Here is a 17,564-nt window from a genome sequence, read left to right on the forward strand (position 1 = left end):
CACTCACTTTGCGAACCTCCTCACCTCCTCCTGGGCCCTGCTCTAACCCCACCTTCTCAGTAGGCGCCACCCTGAGCACACATTTAATTCTGCAGCTGCACTCCCTCACCCCGACTCTCAACATCCCTCCCTCACCCCGACTCTCAACATCCCTCCCTCACCCCGACTCCCAACATCCCTCCCTCACCCCGACTCCCAACATCCCTCCCTCACCCCGACTCTCAACATCCCTCCCTCACCCCTCCCTCACCCCGACTCTCAACATCCCTCCCTCACCCCGACTCTCACCATCCCTCCCTCACCCCGACTCTCAACATCCCTCCCTCACCCGACTCTCACCATCCCTCCCTCACCCCACCTCCCTCACCCCGACTCTCAACATCCCTCCCTCACCCCGACTCTCAATATCCTTCCTACCTCCCCTCCCATAAGGTACCATCTTCTAAGACGCAACATAGAATTTACTCCTCATACGTTGTTCACTGCCTTCTTCTCTCTGGTAGAATGTCAGCTCCTTATTAATCAGTTGATCACTGTCATTCAGTGGCATATATACCAAGCAAAGAAATAATCCCTGGCACAGAGGTGGCAATCAATACATCGTGAATGAATAAATGTACAATATGGAGAATTAACTTCCACAAAAACTGTAAGAGCCTCACATAGACAGCATCGTGTACCCGATGATCTCACTACGTAACCCCCTTTCTGACCCTCAAACATCCTTCTGCACCAAGGCTTCAAAAATCCCAAACCTAAAGCCTCTTTATCTACTTACATCAAAACATACTACTATACCCAAAGAATTTTCTACAAATTAACCTCAAATATCACCACCTATTTGGTATTCTTGCCAAAAACACTTACACGACAATCTAACCATGAGGAAATAACCAGATAAATTTGGACTGTAGGACACTCTGTAACACAATTTAACCTATGTGGACTCATTTAAATATCAAAATCATGAAACACACACACAAGGTGGAATATTCTGGATTAACAAAGCAATGACAACCAAGTACGATAGGTGATCCTTGATTTAATCGTGGATGGAGAGTTAATTTTGCAAAATAAAAAAGCTCTATTAATGTCCCAATTAAGAAGAAAAGATACCACCATATACCCAAAACTTACTATCATCTGGATTAGAAGCGGAATATCTGAAACCAGAAAATAGTCTTTGTAACAAGCCTCTTTTTAACTCAGGATTTGTCTAAAACAAACCAACAAAACTTATTAGTAAGCAATGACCATACTTCTCTGGGAAGAGTCAGGTACAGGGGAAAACTCAGGCTGGGAGTTCCCTGGTGGCTCAGTGGGTTAAGGATCCAACATTGCCACTGCTGTGGCTCGGGTTCAATCCCTGGCCTGGGAACTTCTGCATGCTTCAGGGGGGAAAAAAACAAGAACCAAAACCCCAAAACCTGACTCAGCCCACAGAACTGTGCACCTGTGTAACTCACTGCAGCCCTGGGCTGCGGACGCGGGCCCAGCCAGGAGGGACTGCATGGAGACACCACCACTAACATCGAACAAAGTTCCCTGGCTCCTTCACTTTGTTAAAAACTCTAGATTAGCCAACAAGCCTTGGAAGCATTCACCTATTAATGCTAGTGGAGTAAGATCACGTTTTGAAAATCTTCACACCACAAGCCCCAGTGTGGGGCTGTGTTCCCCTACATATACCACAAGACAAGCACTGGGTAAAGATGAATATTTATTCACTTTACAAAGAGAATGGTATTAAATTGCCATAAACAGCTCCATTTATAGACAAATATAACTGTACATTACACCAGTAGCTGACTCTAACTTTCCCAAGATGCTTATATGGCTCCAACTCCATTAGTTGAGCATATAAATCTGTCTGCCACTGATGTTAAAAGTCCCTCAGAGATAATGGTTTTATGTTTTACATATTCACAGGTGGGAAAAATAAACCCATCTCCCCAGCCCTTTCTTAGAGTTGAGCTTCCATCTGCATGTTCCCTAGAAAGCACTAAATACTGGCTCATTCTTTAAAAAAAAAAAAAAAAAAAATTTACCGATAATTTGAAAAGGCTTTTGTAGCACACCAAAATACTTATTTATACATACATAAAAAATCTTGAGTTGGATTTATTTTAAAGGTAAACATACCTTAACACTGCCAAGAGTGGATAATGAAAAGGAAGGAACACATTAAATTACTGAATTATAAAAATATTTTCTTTGGAAAAAAATCCCAACAAGGTTAATATCTAAAACCAAAGAGGAAAAAAATAAACAATTGTCCTTTGATCCATTAGTCATTTAAATAAAAATGAAAACCTCTTCAAAAGCAGCTATAACTGAATCTTTTAAAAAGTTGCAGGTAATGAGCACTTCTAAATCTATACACTGTTGATTCTTTACAAGCAACTTGCAGTCAAGAAAAATCCTTAATATGGCTAGTTCTTTAGTTTTTCAATTACCATAATTTTTGCGTTTTAAAAAAATATTTCACATGACATTTTAAAAAACAAGTGGTTGTTCTGGGGAAGCACTGCAAATATTCAATCTGACTCGAATCAGATTACCACAGTTAACAGAGAAACCAGGGATACTGGTGATTTTATTTTTCTTAAAAATCACAGTAATTTTTACTCCAGTTTTTAGATGTCTCTTCATATTTTATGAAAATGTACCAAATTAAAATTTTTTCACTAGGTGCTGCTTCATATCAGGATGTGATGAAAGATACCAACCTGAGATAAGAGCTGACTCCTTCACAAAAGTCCAGTTCTTGAACCCCTACGTAGGAAATGTCTTTCTCTTCACTTAGGTCAATTCTTGGCATAACCAATCACACTAGGATATTATATTATAAAAATATACCTGATATGGGACACTCATGTCAGTACATTGCAGAAAATGTGTCTATTTACTGTGTAAAGTTTATTAACATTTGAATGAAACTCTCTTATTTACACAGTTAAGTCTGGGGTGCTCAGGACAGCAAGGTGGCAAGAGAGCCACCATTAGGAATTTGGAAATGTGCAGAGGTCCTTGGCATCCGTCACGGAGACAACTCCCCAGGAGAACTCGGCAGCAGTGGGTAAAATGAGACAGTTTACACAGTCTGATTGGCTTGTTCTTCCATCTTCATTCTTCTTCACTTTCATTTTCAGGATCTAAATCAGAATCTCCATTTAATTCCTTTTCGCTTGCGACATCTCTGTCCTCACTATTTTCTTCATCTTTTTCTTCAGCATCCTCATCTTCCTCTTCATTCTCTTCATCAACATCCTCATCTTTTTCACTTCCTTTCTCTTCCTCATCTTCGTCCCAATTATCCTAGTAGAAATATTAAGCAAGGAAAGCCCACGTGAAGGCCGCGTTCCTACAGAGTACAAGCACTGGGCAGACTTACATACCAGGAAACAAATTACTCACATCAGAATCCTTTTCGGCAATTTCATCATCTGACTCCTCTTCAGAAGACTCTGTAAGAAGGGAGGAAACCTAGCTTTAATTGTGTGATCAAACCAGAGGGCACAGCCCTGAAAGCTAAACAGAATCAGATTCCTGAATTTACTTTTGGAAATATTATATTCAGCTATCAACCAAGAAGGAACATTACATTAATATTCTTACCTGCATAAAAGCACATACTTAGACTATTCCATCAAGATTTCATAAAGCAGGACAAAGCACCAAAACCCTAAATCAAAATCCCATCTGAAAATCCAAGCTGAGAGTGCAGAGGAAAGGATCCCCTGGGCACTGCTGATGGGCATGTAAACTGGTTCGGCCACTATGGAAAAGAGTACAAAGCCTCCTCAAGAAATTAAAAATAGAATTGCCAAGGGAGTTCCCTGGTAGTTTAGAGAGCAGTTCAGAATTCAGTGATGTCACTGCTGTGGCTTGGGTTTGATCACTGGCCCAGGAAATTCCACATGCTGTAGGCATGGCCAAAAAACTTTTTTAAATAAAAAATTTTACGTGGCTGTGGCTGTGGCGTAGGCTGGCAGCTGTAGCTCCGATTCGACCCCTAGCATGGGAACCTCCATATGCCGTGGGTATGGCCCTGAAAAGACAAAAAGACTAAAAAAAAATTTTTTTTAATTAAAAAAAAGAACTACCATATGACTCACAAATTCCACTTCTGAACATATATCAAAGAAAACAAAATCAGGATCTCAGATCTATCTGCACCCCCACCTTCACTGCAGCATTATCTACCACAGTCAAGATACGGAAAAAACCTCTAAGAGTCCACTCATGGATGAGTGGATAAAGAAAGTGTGTGACAGACACACGCCATGAAAAAAGGGGAAATCCTGCCCTTGCGACATGGGTGGACCCTGAGGGCCTTGTGCCAAGTGAAATAAGTCAGACAGAAAAAGATCAATACTACATGATCTCATGTATAGTGGAATCTATAAAAACTGAACTCAAAGACATAAACAGATTGGTAGTTGCCAGAAGCGGCAGATGGGGTAGAGCAAATGAGTGAAAATGCCAAAGACACAAACTTCTAATTATAAGAGAAAAGTCCTAGGTATGTAACTTATGTCATGGGAGCCACAGTTGGCAGTACTGGGTTGTGTATGTGAGTTGCTAGTGGAGTAAACCTTAAAAGTTCTCAGCACACAGGAACCAAAAACGTCTAACTATGCACATTGATGGATGTTAACAAACATTATGATCATCATTTCACAACACACGCATAGAGAATCTTAGGGTGTGCCCCTAAAACGAACACACTATTACGTCAATTACATCTCAATAAAACAGGGGGGATCACAAAAAGTATAATTAATTCAAGTATGCTTTTATTTCTTCAGTTACGTCTTACAGTTTTCTCTATAAAGGTTCTGCTTCATTTTTCCAGAGGTATTTCTAGGAATTTCTAGGTTTGGGTTGCTGCTCTTTTTCCCTAATACATTTTCTGACTGGGACATTACGGGCATACATTAGGGGGGCATAATAATGCTACTGATTCCTTTTTGCAAGATCTTGATGTCCAGTAAATGTGCTTATTTGCATATCTTGATGGTGTGACTGTTGATTCTGCTGTATTTTCTACGTGGAGAAAAATAACCACGAGGTCCAATGTTCCAGAACTGTTTCTTTCTTTCATAAACTACAAAGCAGGCTATCCAGAAGCAATTAAAGGTATATAATTGTCTTGTTCCTGACTATATGGGAATGCTTCTAAACTTTATGTTTGATACAGATTTATTAAGGAAATTCCCTTAAATTCCTAGGCTGTTTAGATTATCAAATAATGAGATGCATAAAAAATAATTCATTCCTTGAAAGATTTATAAAACCTGTGTCTAGCACCTTGTGGAGAAAGGTTTTGATTAAATCAATTTAAAGCTATTAATTTCTTCAAGAGTTCTATTTCTTTTTCTGTCAATTTTGGCCACTGATGTTTCCCAAGAAATTACCTATTTCATCCAGGTTTTTTAAAACACTGGCATAGTTTGTACATAGTGCTTTAATTAAATCTCTCCCATACCTAATGTCCTTTTCTGTTACCATATATTTGTCCCTTCTCTTTTCCTATTTGATGCTATTTCTGCCAGTTTTGCCACAGGCTTGCCGGTTTTACTAGGGAAGGTGTGCCAAAGCATGACCGTACTCATATGGAGGTTTTTACAAAGTCAGAGAACTGAGTCAACGTGGCAAACGAAATGTTTAGCCTACACCCAGCCCCCCGCCAAGGCTTTACCTTCTTCATACACCAACTTTGCCTTCTGCGGGGGACAAGCTGTTCCCTTTGTTTTCTCTGACGCTGTAACCTGAAAGATAACCAGGAGCTGTTATGACACAGAGCATTAGGTTTATCTCAGGTACCGCCACCTTCCCTAACAGTAAACTCGCCCCTCAGCTACTATAATGGATGACCTTAATACAACGCAGATCAAATAAAGTACAACATTCCTCAATACAAGAAAGAAGAACTCCATATAAGTTGAAACAACTTCTAAGGTCATCCAAAATCTTTCTGGGACAAAAAACTGTACAAGTAGCCTGTGGCTTGCTGTTCACAGCATGACAACCATCCAACTGAAATAAAATGGCAAGCACCTCCAAGAAAAAATTGATAGAGGCACAACTAAGTTTACATACTGTCAAATACATTGCATTTCCAAGTTAAAGACTGGATCCAGATTTACCAATTTTTTACTGAATAGGGAGCTCTCAGCGTTCAGGTAAACAGTCTTTATTCCTCTCTCCACTCCTATCACATTCAAAAGTTTAAGCACAGGAGCTCCCTGGTGACCTAGTGGTTGGGGATTCAGCATTGTCACTGCTATGGTTCTGGTTCATCCCTGGCCCAGGAACTTCTGCATGCTGCAGGTGTAGCCAAAAAAAAAAAATTAGGACAAAATAATTTGATTTACTCACTTGTGTGACTAGAAGAATAAGCTTTCCATGAAGGTGGGAGAGTTTCTGGAAAGTTTTTACTCTGCTTTCCATTAACTGGTATAGCGTCCCCAGCTGGGGTACCAGGTCAGGCAACTAAGAAACAAAGGAAAAAAGATATTCTGAAACTGTTATGACAGAACACAGACAACAAATATCTAAGTCATGCTCAGGAATGCCTGAGTGTTCACTGACTTGCAGTTCCAATGGCAGTGGCTGCTTGTCACCTAGCCTAGCAATACCTCAAATTTTCAGAGGCATTTGATGTCCTAATAGCAGAAAATAATACTTTTAAAAAAATGATACAAGGTCAGAAGTATAAAGTGCAAGGCAGGACAAACTGCAGATGGGACGTTTTTGTGTTGATTCTATTATTACAGAGAAGGTCAATATAAAAGAGACGCTAAATAAAAAGTGCCCCAACCATGTACCTCCGGGCTTAAAAGGGGCTTCACTCTGAAACTTCCTCCCTGATGAAATCACATTATCCACCTCAACCATTAGGCTCCAGAAGCTAGAGGAAACTTTTCGCAGCTTCCAGAGACCCGCAGGGCAGAGTGACAGAACACAAAGCTGACCATATAGTATTTCAAACATACGTTCTGTGAACGAATCCCGAGCCGTTCCTCAGACACTGAAGCAGTAATTTCTTTTAACTTGTCCCTCGAGAGCTGCAAGTAAGGGACCCCCAACTCCTTGCCTTTTACTCGGCTTCACTTGCCTCCTCTCTCTGACACCAGCATAAGGAAGAATGTTTCAAATGTGAAACTTGCAACAGTAAAAATGAGTGTCTTGTACATTACTAAAGCCCCCATGGCTAGCAGAGTCCTTGACTTAGAGGAGGTACTTAAAGACATCTGATAAGGAAGAAAGACAGGAAGGAAAGGTGGAAGAAAAGCTGTTTTCTGAGGAGGGAGAAATGTCTTAGGCTGTGGAGCCCACCTGTTAAGGTACATCCATGGTCCGTTTTGCTCTGACCTAGAATGTTAAGCAACTACAGCTCCAGTAGTGAGACCTTAGGGGTTGATTCCAGAAGGGATTTCCTTCCCTACACATCCTCCTAGGGCTCTTTTTACTTTTAAGCAATTCAGTGAGGTGACAAAATGAGTGCTGTCCTATTATTACCATCCAGGGTCACCTGATGCTTGTGGTGATCTTTCTGTGTCCATCACCAAGCCACTCAGACACTGTCCCCAATTCATCTCCCATCATTGCTGTAAGCTGCGAAACCTAACATGCATTCTCACTGTTGCTTGTCTCTGCCCCCATCCAACATCCTGACAGAGATCTCCACAAAGAACTGCCCAACTCAAAATGGATAGCCAGTAGTTCTCCCTATTTCAAACTACTGGCAGAAAAGGAGCCTGAGACAGAGAACAAGGGACAGTGATCAGGTAAGAACTGGGTGAAACTGTGTTAAGAAGAGTTATAAAGAGTAACTAAAAATTTTCTTCAGTTATACACTAGTCTTTTCAAAAAACCTACTATAAGGTACTGGCTAATCAAATAAAAAGAAAAATAGGAGTTCCCGTCGTGGCGCAGTGGTTAACGAATCCGACTAGGAACCATGAGGTTGCGGGCTCCGTCCCTGCCCTTGCTCAGTGGGTTAACGATCCGGCGTTGCCGTGAGCTGTGGTGTAGGTTGCAGACGCAGCTCGGATCCCGCGTTGCTGTGGCTCTGGCGTAGGCCGGTGGCTACAGCTCAGATTTTGACCCCTAGCCTGGGAACCTCCATATGCCGCAGGAGCGGCCCAAGAAATAGCAAAAAGACAAAAAATAAATAAATAAATAAATAAATAAAAGAAAAATATATCATTTTTTTAAAATTTCTAGTTTAAACTATTAACTGAATTGATGTAACAATAACCTATCTCATATTGTGACCGTAAGAATCTGCTTTCTTCTGGTGTTCCTTTAAGAGTTTATGCTCCCTCCCTTCCATCTGCATAGATAATCTAGAGCTGACAGTTGCCCCGGCAAAACATCGGGTTTTAAATATTTCATTTTCATCACAAGCTACCCTATAGCCTCCTGAGACAAGGTAAGACAGACCACAGATATAAACTTTAAAAAGCTACCAAACTTTTAGAAGGGGATGAGAGAACTACCTACAATGTAAAGATAATTTTGGAAAACAGGCTATGTATAAAGAAAAACCGTCTGAAGGCTACCACGTAAAACTTTCCTACTTTCTGTATTTTCTATGCTTCTCTATAGAGTATCTATTATTTTAAAAATCTGGGCCAAAAAAAGAGCAGTTTATGAAAGGCAACAATGATGACAATATGACATTGCACCTGGGAAAAAACGAAATCTTTAAAAAAAAAAAAAGCAGCTGAGGAGTTCCCACTGTGGCTCAGCAGTAATGAACCCAACTAGTACCCATGAGGATGCAGGTTTGATCCCTTGCCTCGCTCAGTGGATTAGGGATCCAGCGTTGCTGTGACCTGTGGTGTAGGGTGGAGACGCAGTTCAGATCTGGCATTGCTGTGGCTGTGGTGTAGACTGGCAGTTGCAGCTCCACTTAGATCCCTAGCCTGGGAACTTCCATATGCCATAGGTGCAGCCCTGAAAAGACCAAAAAAAAAAAAAAAAAGGTAGCTGATAGTTAAAGGGTAGATGGAGAGAAAATGATTTTGTTAAACCATCAGTTTATAATCCTCATCAAAGCCAAACTATTGAACAACTACTTACTGTGGATAAGTAGGATGCATGAACCGTTAACACGCATTTTAGCCACTGAACCATTAAAACAGCACTGAAAAAAATGAGTAAACATTTACAAATTCAAAATCAAATATAATTACAAAATTAGAAAAATCCAGATAGGCAAAGTGAAAATCTAGAAAATGACTCTAATAAATAAACCACTGTGACTATGAGAGTCCTTTCTTTCATGGGGTCTATCTGAGGTCTGTATAATATACTAATCTCTTGGAGAAGAAAGAGGGGAATAGGGAAGACTAGAAAACAGAACAAAAATCCTTTCCTCTAAAACAATTCAATTCTAGATAGAAAACCCATGCTTTCAGAGTTCCAGCCATGGCACAGCCAGAAACAAATCCGATGGGGAACCATGAGATTGTGGGTTTGATCCCTGGCCTTGCTCAGTGGGTTAAGGGTCCAGCGTTGCCATGAGCTGTGGTGTAGGTTGCAGACGAGGCTCGAATCTGGCCTTGCTGTGGCTCTGGTGTAGGCCGGCAGCTACAGCTCTGATTAGACCCCTAGCCTGGGAACCTTCATATGCTGCGGGTGTAGCCCCAAAAAGACCAAAAAAAAAAGTACCCATGCTTTACTTAATTAGCTAGTACCAAGGCAATCAACTGGGCTCAGCTGACTCTGCATTTTATGCTCATGATGTGTGAGCCCATCATCTACTCATCATCAGGTACAAAGGGCAAAAGATTTCCACACCAACATTAAAAGATAAATAAAGACCAAAAATGCATGAGCTGGGCCTAATTACTGAATTCTTCAGCTTTTCTTTGTGAGCTCCAAAGGCTAATGGAGCCTATCAGGAAATTTAAAAAAACTGAGGAAAGAAAAACTCAATTATAGGCACCAGATAATAGTGTAGTACAAGCCTAGATCTTTGAAATATCAAAACCTTTATCTAAATATTTAATCATCAAATTAACAAAAAAACCCCACAAAATTTAGTCATATAAAATACTTCCCACAGTGTCTTAGCAACCACCAGAGGTTGAGCAAGTTCTACAAATGGCCAATTTTATACATCCTGATTAGGACTAAATTATTAAATAAGATGAATCTATTAAATGACCTGATAATAAAGTTGAAAAACCTGTAGTTTTCTTAAAAAAAAAAAGGGGGGGGGGAACTCTAATAAAATCTTAGAAATAAGAATCATTCAGTTTAAAATAAGTACAGAGAACAATATGTGACACTTAGAAGAGAATGTATGGTTATCTACTTGGTAATTTCATGCTGTCAGACATCGATGTTTTAAAACTATCACATCTAAAATATTCAGAAAATCAGTGTAATTTTAAGTCGCCTGAACATCTTACCTATTAGGATGTCCTTGTAATCTCTTTGTAAGCTGAGGAGGAGAAATACAGCATTAGCAACAGTACTTCAGAGGCAGCCAATCTCTAGCAATTCCCATGATACACACATTATTGAGAACAAAAGAAAACAATGACTATATTAGGAAATCATTATTCTTAAATTTTCTAACTGTTAAATGTTCAGCCAATTTAACATTAATCTAGGAATACATTCCCACAGTAAAAGTAATTACTTGATAAAAATCTCGGCTAGGATTTCTATGAATGAATGCCCAAAACAGACACAAAGGCAGAAGATAAATTAGCGGTTGTCAGAAATCGGGGGTGAGGAACACTGGGGAGTGATAAACCAGTAAAAGATTTCTTTTTGGTGTGGCAGTTGCACAATCTGTAACATACTCTAAAACACACTGAACTGTACACTTTAAAGGGTTGAATTTCATGGTATTTAAACTCTCTCAATTTTTAAAATACACAGAAAAAACATCTAGGGTAGGCAAATTTTGTCTCAGTAGAACTAGCAATCATCTGTCATCCACTCTAAGTACCCTGCTTGCTTACTCACTACGAATCCACGTCTCTAAAAGCTGGATTTTCTGATTCATAGCATTAGGGTCTAAAAATGAAAAGCATGAATGAAAAGCATACTCAGGTACCTCTTGCAACAACGGAATAACAGCATGCAGGGGCATCCTTAATACCGTTCTCCTTATCAAGTTTAAATTCCGGGTCTGAAGTACTTTCTGCGAGAAAATAAAAGAAATATAAATAAGCATACTCATAAAATAGACACTGCAGGGAAAACTGTTAGTAAAAATCATCTTAAAAACAAAGCACTAAAGTACCAACTGAAGGATAGCAAACCAAGGCTGGGATTAAACGGCAAGTGTTCTAGCATGTCTTATGGATACCAGAGAAGTCTTCAAGTATCAGGACATTTACTCCACTAAAAAGTTTCTGCTCTATAAACTCTAAATGCTTATGGACTAATTTTTGATATATAACAGAAATGAACACCTTTAGACATTTAAATACAGATATACACCACTTTAGAGAAGTTCTCAAACTTCTGTTTTATAAAACGATGAGTCAAAGCCACATAAGAGTGAACAAAACACACTAAAATCACACTAAGAAGGCAACAAACCTTTTGATATTAAGTGTCATGTTTTTGATAAAACTTTAACTCAATCAAAAGCTCATATAGTGAATGCTTGAGTCAAAAACTCTTTAAGGGTGAAACCCAGTCTCCACAGCAGGAGACATGAGACAAAGCAGCTTAGTCCAAATCCTGACTATATAATTTGTTGTTCAAACTAGGACACTTTTTGAGGACGAAAGGCCTTTCAATTTCTCCAAACCCACCCAGATACTTCACGGGAGAGTGGGAAATAAGAGTTCTTCCAGGTTTCAAAACCCTTTCTCTTTAATATTTTTAAATATTTGTGTTTCAAAAGGCTTACTACTAGAGGAACTTCCCAAATGGGTGGTGAATGCTATTGTGGTGGCTGCTGTTGTCATAAAGGTCATGTTCAGGATATAAACAGCAGAGGTACTGAACCAGCAAAATGAAGAAAGCTCATTTTCAGCTTCCTTTAATGGTCCTGTAATATTCCCTTTTAGAGTTTCCCATGGGTTTTATTTGCTTGTAAAAATACTTTTATACCAAGCCCTCTTAAATCTATCAAGTACTACTTAAAAACTATCACTAACATAATCACAGTTTATTATGCAAACAAAATAAAACTTTAAACATAATTACTGGGAAACTTAGGAATGGAATGTTCTAATTTAACAGTCCCAATGAACGTAGTATTTTCATTTTCAAATAATCAGAATACAAGATTCAAAGCAAAATATATTGATCATAACAATAATTCAGAAGGTATCTGATACTAAACATCCTTCAAATTACGATTATAAATCAGTTATCACAAAGTTCCAATGATGTACAAGTTACAGGGAACAGTCCGTCTTAACTAAACTACAAATACTTTTTGATATACAACATGCTTTTGATTAAGGCCCTCGGTTTTCACAGACATTCACCAAACCACCAGGCTTCACTGTCTTAAATGGCCAAGTGGAATAGCAGCACTTCAGGTCAAGGAATACAACCTTGAACTTGCAACTGCACCATTATTTATACACCAAAAGTTTAGTTAGGCAACATAATATATGACTGAAGGTTTGAAAAATGTGTGGCTTATGAAATCCTCTGATGTGTGTGCTGTTGCTCTCTGTGACAAATATATAGTGATTATATGATCTGTTGTCCAAACTAGGACACTTTCTGAGACTGAAAGGCATCTCAAATAATAATACTAAGAGGTGTAAACCAGGACTGTCACAGGCCAGGACTGTATGGCCTAGCTATTTAAAAGTTATTCCAAACTGCAGGGCAGAAAAATTTTTAACAAGTTCTCAGATAATTCTTATGCCCACTAAAGGCAGAGGCTCTATGATAACAATTTTCAAATTAAAAATAAGCAAATAAAAATGTTTATCCAAATCAGGCAAAACCATACTGAACAGAGGAGTTAGTACTATTAACTTCTGCCAAGAATTTATTTAAAGAAACAACCTTATAAACCACAGCTATAAGCAGTGAGAAGATGATACTATAGATGGGGTTTTTCTTTTACAACTTTACCATATAAAACCTGAAGCGTAATAAACAGCGCATGAAAGTATACTATTTGATCATTTTTACGTGCACTTACTGGCCACTGGAATTCTTTTGTAAAATACCTGTTCACACCTTTACCAACTGTTTTTTGAGTTGAGTCTCACTACTGAGTTAAGGGTTCTTTACATTTCTGGATATAAATCCCTTGTCTGATGTGAGTTGTGAATACTTTTTCCCAGCCTGTGGGCTGCCTTTTCATTCTCTTAACAGTGTTATTTCAGAAGTTTGTATTTTTTATTAAATCCAAATAACCAATTTTTCCTTACATGTTTTGTGCTTTTTGTGCTGAATTTAAGCCCTTCTCTACTCAAATTCGCCTAGATTTTCTTTCTTCTAGAATTTTTATGGTTTAGTTTTACATTTTTGTCTGTGTTCTATTTTTGTGAACACTTCTCTGTTAAAATGTGAGGAAAGAGTTGAGATTTTCTTTTTTTATATGGATATTTAATTGGTTCAAATGCAATTGTTGAAAGGACTTTCCATTTCCAATTGAGTCAACTTACCTTTACTGAACACCAGTTGGGTATCATCTCTTTCTGGACTTCCTACTTTGATTTCTTATCTGAATGTAGTTTTTCATTAATATCAAACTATCTTGATTACTATAGCTTTATCTTGAAATGAGGTTAAGTTCTTCAATTTGGCTCTTGATTTTATAATTACTTTATTTCATGTCCTTCATTTCTAAAAGGTAGCTACTAGAATTTAATTGGGAATGTACCAGATATATAGATTAATTTGGAGAGAATCTTAACAATGTTGAACCTTACAATCCATGAAACATGGTTTATATCTTCATTTACTTGGATCTTGGTTAATTTCTCTCAATTTTTGTAATTTTAAATGTAGCGGTAGGGGAGTTCCTGTCACGGCACAGCAGAAACGAATCCAACTAGGAACCATGAGGTTGGGGGTTCAATCCCTGGCCTTGCTCAGTGGGTTAACGATTCAGCGTTGCCGTGAGCCATGGTGTAGGTCACAGACGCGGCTCAGATCTGGCATTGCTGTGGCTGTGGTGTAGGCCAGCAACTATAGCTCTAATTAGACCCCTAGCCTGGGAACCTCCATATGCCGCAGGCATAGCCCTAAAAAGACAAAAAAAAACCCCAAAAAAACAAAGTGGTAGGAGCATCTTTTGCAGACTTATCCTAGGTGTTTTTTGGTACTACTGTAAATGTAACTTTTTAAAAATATGTAATTTAAATGTCTTTAAAAATATTTTAAAATATCTCCAATGGGTGCCATGAATTACATAAATGACTAAGCATCTTTTTGCATAGTCAAAAAAGACTATTTTTCTTTAGGTCAAACTTCCACCGTACTAAAGCCACAAACTTCAATGTCAATTGTTCTAGGGTTGGGATTCTTAATCTCACTTCTATCCCCACGCTTTATCCCTGACGCTTTCTTCTTTCATCATCTTTTTTTTTTAAAAAAACAGCCATACCTGTGGCATAAGGAAGTTGCCAGGCCAGGGACTGGATTCCAAGCCACAGCTGCCGACCTACATCACAGCTGCAACAACACAGATCCTTTAACCCACTGTGCCGGGCTGGGAACTGAACCCACACCACCGCAGTGACCCAGCCGCTACAGCCAGACTCTTAACCCACTGTACCACAGCAGATTTCCTTTCATTCCTATTTTGAAGGCCCTCATACTATATTCCACATATCCTCAAAATGTGCCTTTCGAAAGGGGGAAGATAGCTGAATTTTTTTTTTAACTTGCCTTTCCTTTTAGAATGTGTAAATGCATAACTTCCAGGTAATACAGTATGGGAATATTCTCACACTTTAGTTTTCCTTTTTAAAGGTTTACTTCTATTTAAACAATACAATGTATTACCGCAAAGTCCTTACTAATGAAAAGGTCTTACATGTACAATCCTTTCCAATTTAAGAAGTGCCTTCACAAAGACAATCTCTTTTACCCTCCCAACAGCTCTATGGCACCTGAAAAAGTACACACTATCATGTGCGAAGTGCCAGAAGATTCTAATCTGAATCTCTTGAAGCTTCTATACCCAACTACCATTACACAGGAAATATGGTGGCCAAAAAACATGTTGAATGATAGCATTTGTTGGGTGAAATGACCCAATAAAATGGGTTTTTACAGGAGGCAAAATCCAGAATGTGAAATCTCTTTTGGGCAAATAACCTAGCTTCTCCAAACTGCAAAAGGAAAAAGAAGACAATGTGGACTTTTTTAAAAAGCAATAATCAAATAAAAAGTTGATGAGACAACCAGTGAAAGGTAAATACTAATTGGTATTTGATGATTTTAAGCAATTACTGTTCACTTTTTTAGGTGTGAAATACTGTGGTTGTTTTTTAAAGGAATTGTTATTGTCAGAGCTAAACAGGAATATATTTCTGAATGAAACAAATAGTATGTCTGAAATATGCTTCACTATAACCTGGGAAAGGATGTGAGCAAACTGGCTACTTTTGATTAATTTTTGAAACTTGGGGTGATGTGTTCATGGTGGCCCTTTACACTATTTTTAAATATTCTTAAATGTTTCTTTAAAAAAAAGATAACTGATTCACTTGTACTACTACTGAGGAAGGTTTCAAAGCACAGCAATGATGGCAGATAAGTTATATTTATAAAACCCCGTTAAGTGTTTTCTACAGCTTACTTCTCATCAAATCCTCACCTAGGTTCCCAGGCCATGCTAAACCAAAATCGACCTCTCCAAATACATACACTCACAAACTATTTTAAGGGTAATTTTAAGTTTTTAAACATGCCTAATTTCCCCCTTGTTTTGCAAAATCACCTTAAACACAAATGTAAGATATTCCCATTTAGGCTGAGATATAAATCAGAGAGACACTATTCACAGGATGCATATTAAAGTCACGTCTACACTAAGTGGCACCATTATCACTAAACTGCTTTAATCCGATCAGGCAGTGTTTAAAGTCCAATTTTTTACATTCAGATTTTCCCTACAGACCACTTTCAAATTCTGGAATTCAAGAGGACCAATTTAAGTAACATCATACAAGCAGTCACCAACTTAACAAACACAGAAATCATAAGTGCCTCCCTGTATGCAAAGTTTCTAGTACTTTTACTTCTAAATACTTCACAATAACCCCCAACCCTCTTGAATTTTTCCCCCAAACCTCCTATCCATTGCCAAGGTTCCACCTCACCGCCCCCTCTCACGGCCAGGGGGAAATAAGTTTCTGGAATCCAGAGTAAAAACTCAGGAACGCATTTTCCTACAGAAAAAAATATAAATTGTGATCTAGAATTCTGAGTATTATAATTCAGCTACACAATGTTTATAAAGGCTTTTGTGAACTAAAGCCTAAGAACCTAGTAATAATTCACAACAATATTTCTATGAGAAAATGCATTCCAGGTTCAAAATAATTCAATACAATCCCTTTGTAGGTTGGTGACTGTCTGTATAGTGCCACCAAAGTGATATACATTTGACTAAACTCATAAAACATTAAATTCAAGTCAGCTACATAACAGGTCTATTCACTCTGTGACTGTGCTGTCAATCACTTAACTATCTTATTAATGCATTTAAAAGCTTCTATAATACTTACATTTAACATTTCGAAATCATTACTTTCTAAGCCCTGTGTAAGGAGAACTGGAAAACTATTTGTCTGTGGAAGGCTGTCCTTTCCTTTTTTTGGGTCTATGTCCAGTGCTCCCAGGCGCTCTTCAATGCTAACCTACAGGAGAGAAATGGCTGTTAATGTTGCACCACACAAGACCCAAAGCAGTGGGGTCCAATTACTTTGCGCTTATGTCTCAGGAGACAAAGAGCACGGACGGAGTCACACCTCAACCCTGAAAAACACAAAATATGCTCTTTCTCATTTCAACAGAAAGCCAATGCTGGAGGCAAGTGTAATGTCTGTAATCCAAGTTTCCAGATGCTAGTGAAAGAAGCAACAGAAAACTACAATTTATAAAACTCTAATCCATTAAAAGCTTCTCTATATTATGAAGATTCAAAATCTGGCATCTGATTACTAGAGCACAAGGAAAGACCTATTATCACAAAAGCCTCCCCTTCTAAAATTATCCCTTGGGAGTTCCCATCGTGGCTCAGTGGTTAGCGAATCCGACTAGGAACCATGAGGTTGAGGGTTCGATTCCTGGCATTGCCCAGTGAGTTAAGGATCTGGCACTGCTATGAGCTGTGGTGTAGGCTGGTAACTACAGCTCCAATTAGACCCCTAGCCTGGGAACCTCCATATGCCTTGCGTGCAGCCCTGGAAAAGACAAAAAAATAAATAAATTTAATTAATTAAATTAAATTAATTATCCCTTGACAACCTCAGATCTTTTGATAACAAATATTATCAAAAGAGCAAAAGACAATTATGCTTCCCCCCCAGTTTATAGGGTGTCTTCCTTTTTTTCTCTTTACTTCCTATATAAAAACTTACTTACACAGC

At 38.5% G+C, this 17,564-nt stretch overlaps 1 protein-coding gene across 2 annotated transcripts in view; it reads right to left on the reverse strand.

Moving 5' to 3' along the window:
- Positions 1-1,707: 1,707 nt before the first annotated feature.
- Positions 1,708-17,564, reverse strand: part of WDR43 (WD repeat domain 43) — a 46,937-nt gene continuing 31,080 nt past the window's right edge. For both annotated transcript variants that reach the window (XM_047782353.1, XM_047782354.1), the window contains exons 11-18: positions 16,701-16,832; positions 11,090-11,176; positions 10,434-10,465; positions 9,097-9,160; positions 6,385-6,498; positions 5,705-5,774; positions 3,418-3,467; positions 1,708-3,318 (exon numbers count right to left, since the gene is read on the reverse strand). In XM_047782353.1, the coding sequence (XP_047638309.1) occupies positions 3,127-3,318; positions 3,418-3,467; positions 5,705-5,774; positions 6,385-6,498; positions 9,097-9,160; positions 10,434-10,465; positions 11,090-11,176; positions 16,701-16,832 (741 nt within the window). In that variant the 3' untranslated portion in view covers positions 1,708-3,126. The remainder of the gene's footprint in view (positions 3,319-3,417; positions 3,468-5,704; positions 5,775-6,384; positions 6,499-9,096; positions 9,161-10,433; positions 10,466-11,089; positions 11,177-16,700; positions 16,833-17,564) is intronic.

Source organism: Phacochoerus africanus, chromosome 5 (genome assembly GCF_016906955.1).
Source record: "Phacochoerus africanus isolate WHEZ1 chromosome 5, ROS_Pafr_v1, whole genome shotgun sequence".
NCBI lineage: Eukaryota > Metazoa > Chordata > Mammalia > Artiodactyla > Suidae > Phacochoerus > Phacochoerus africanus.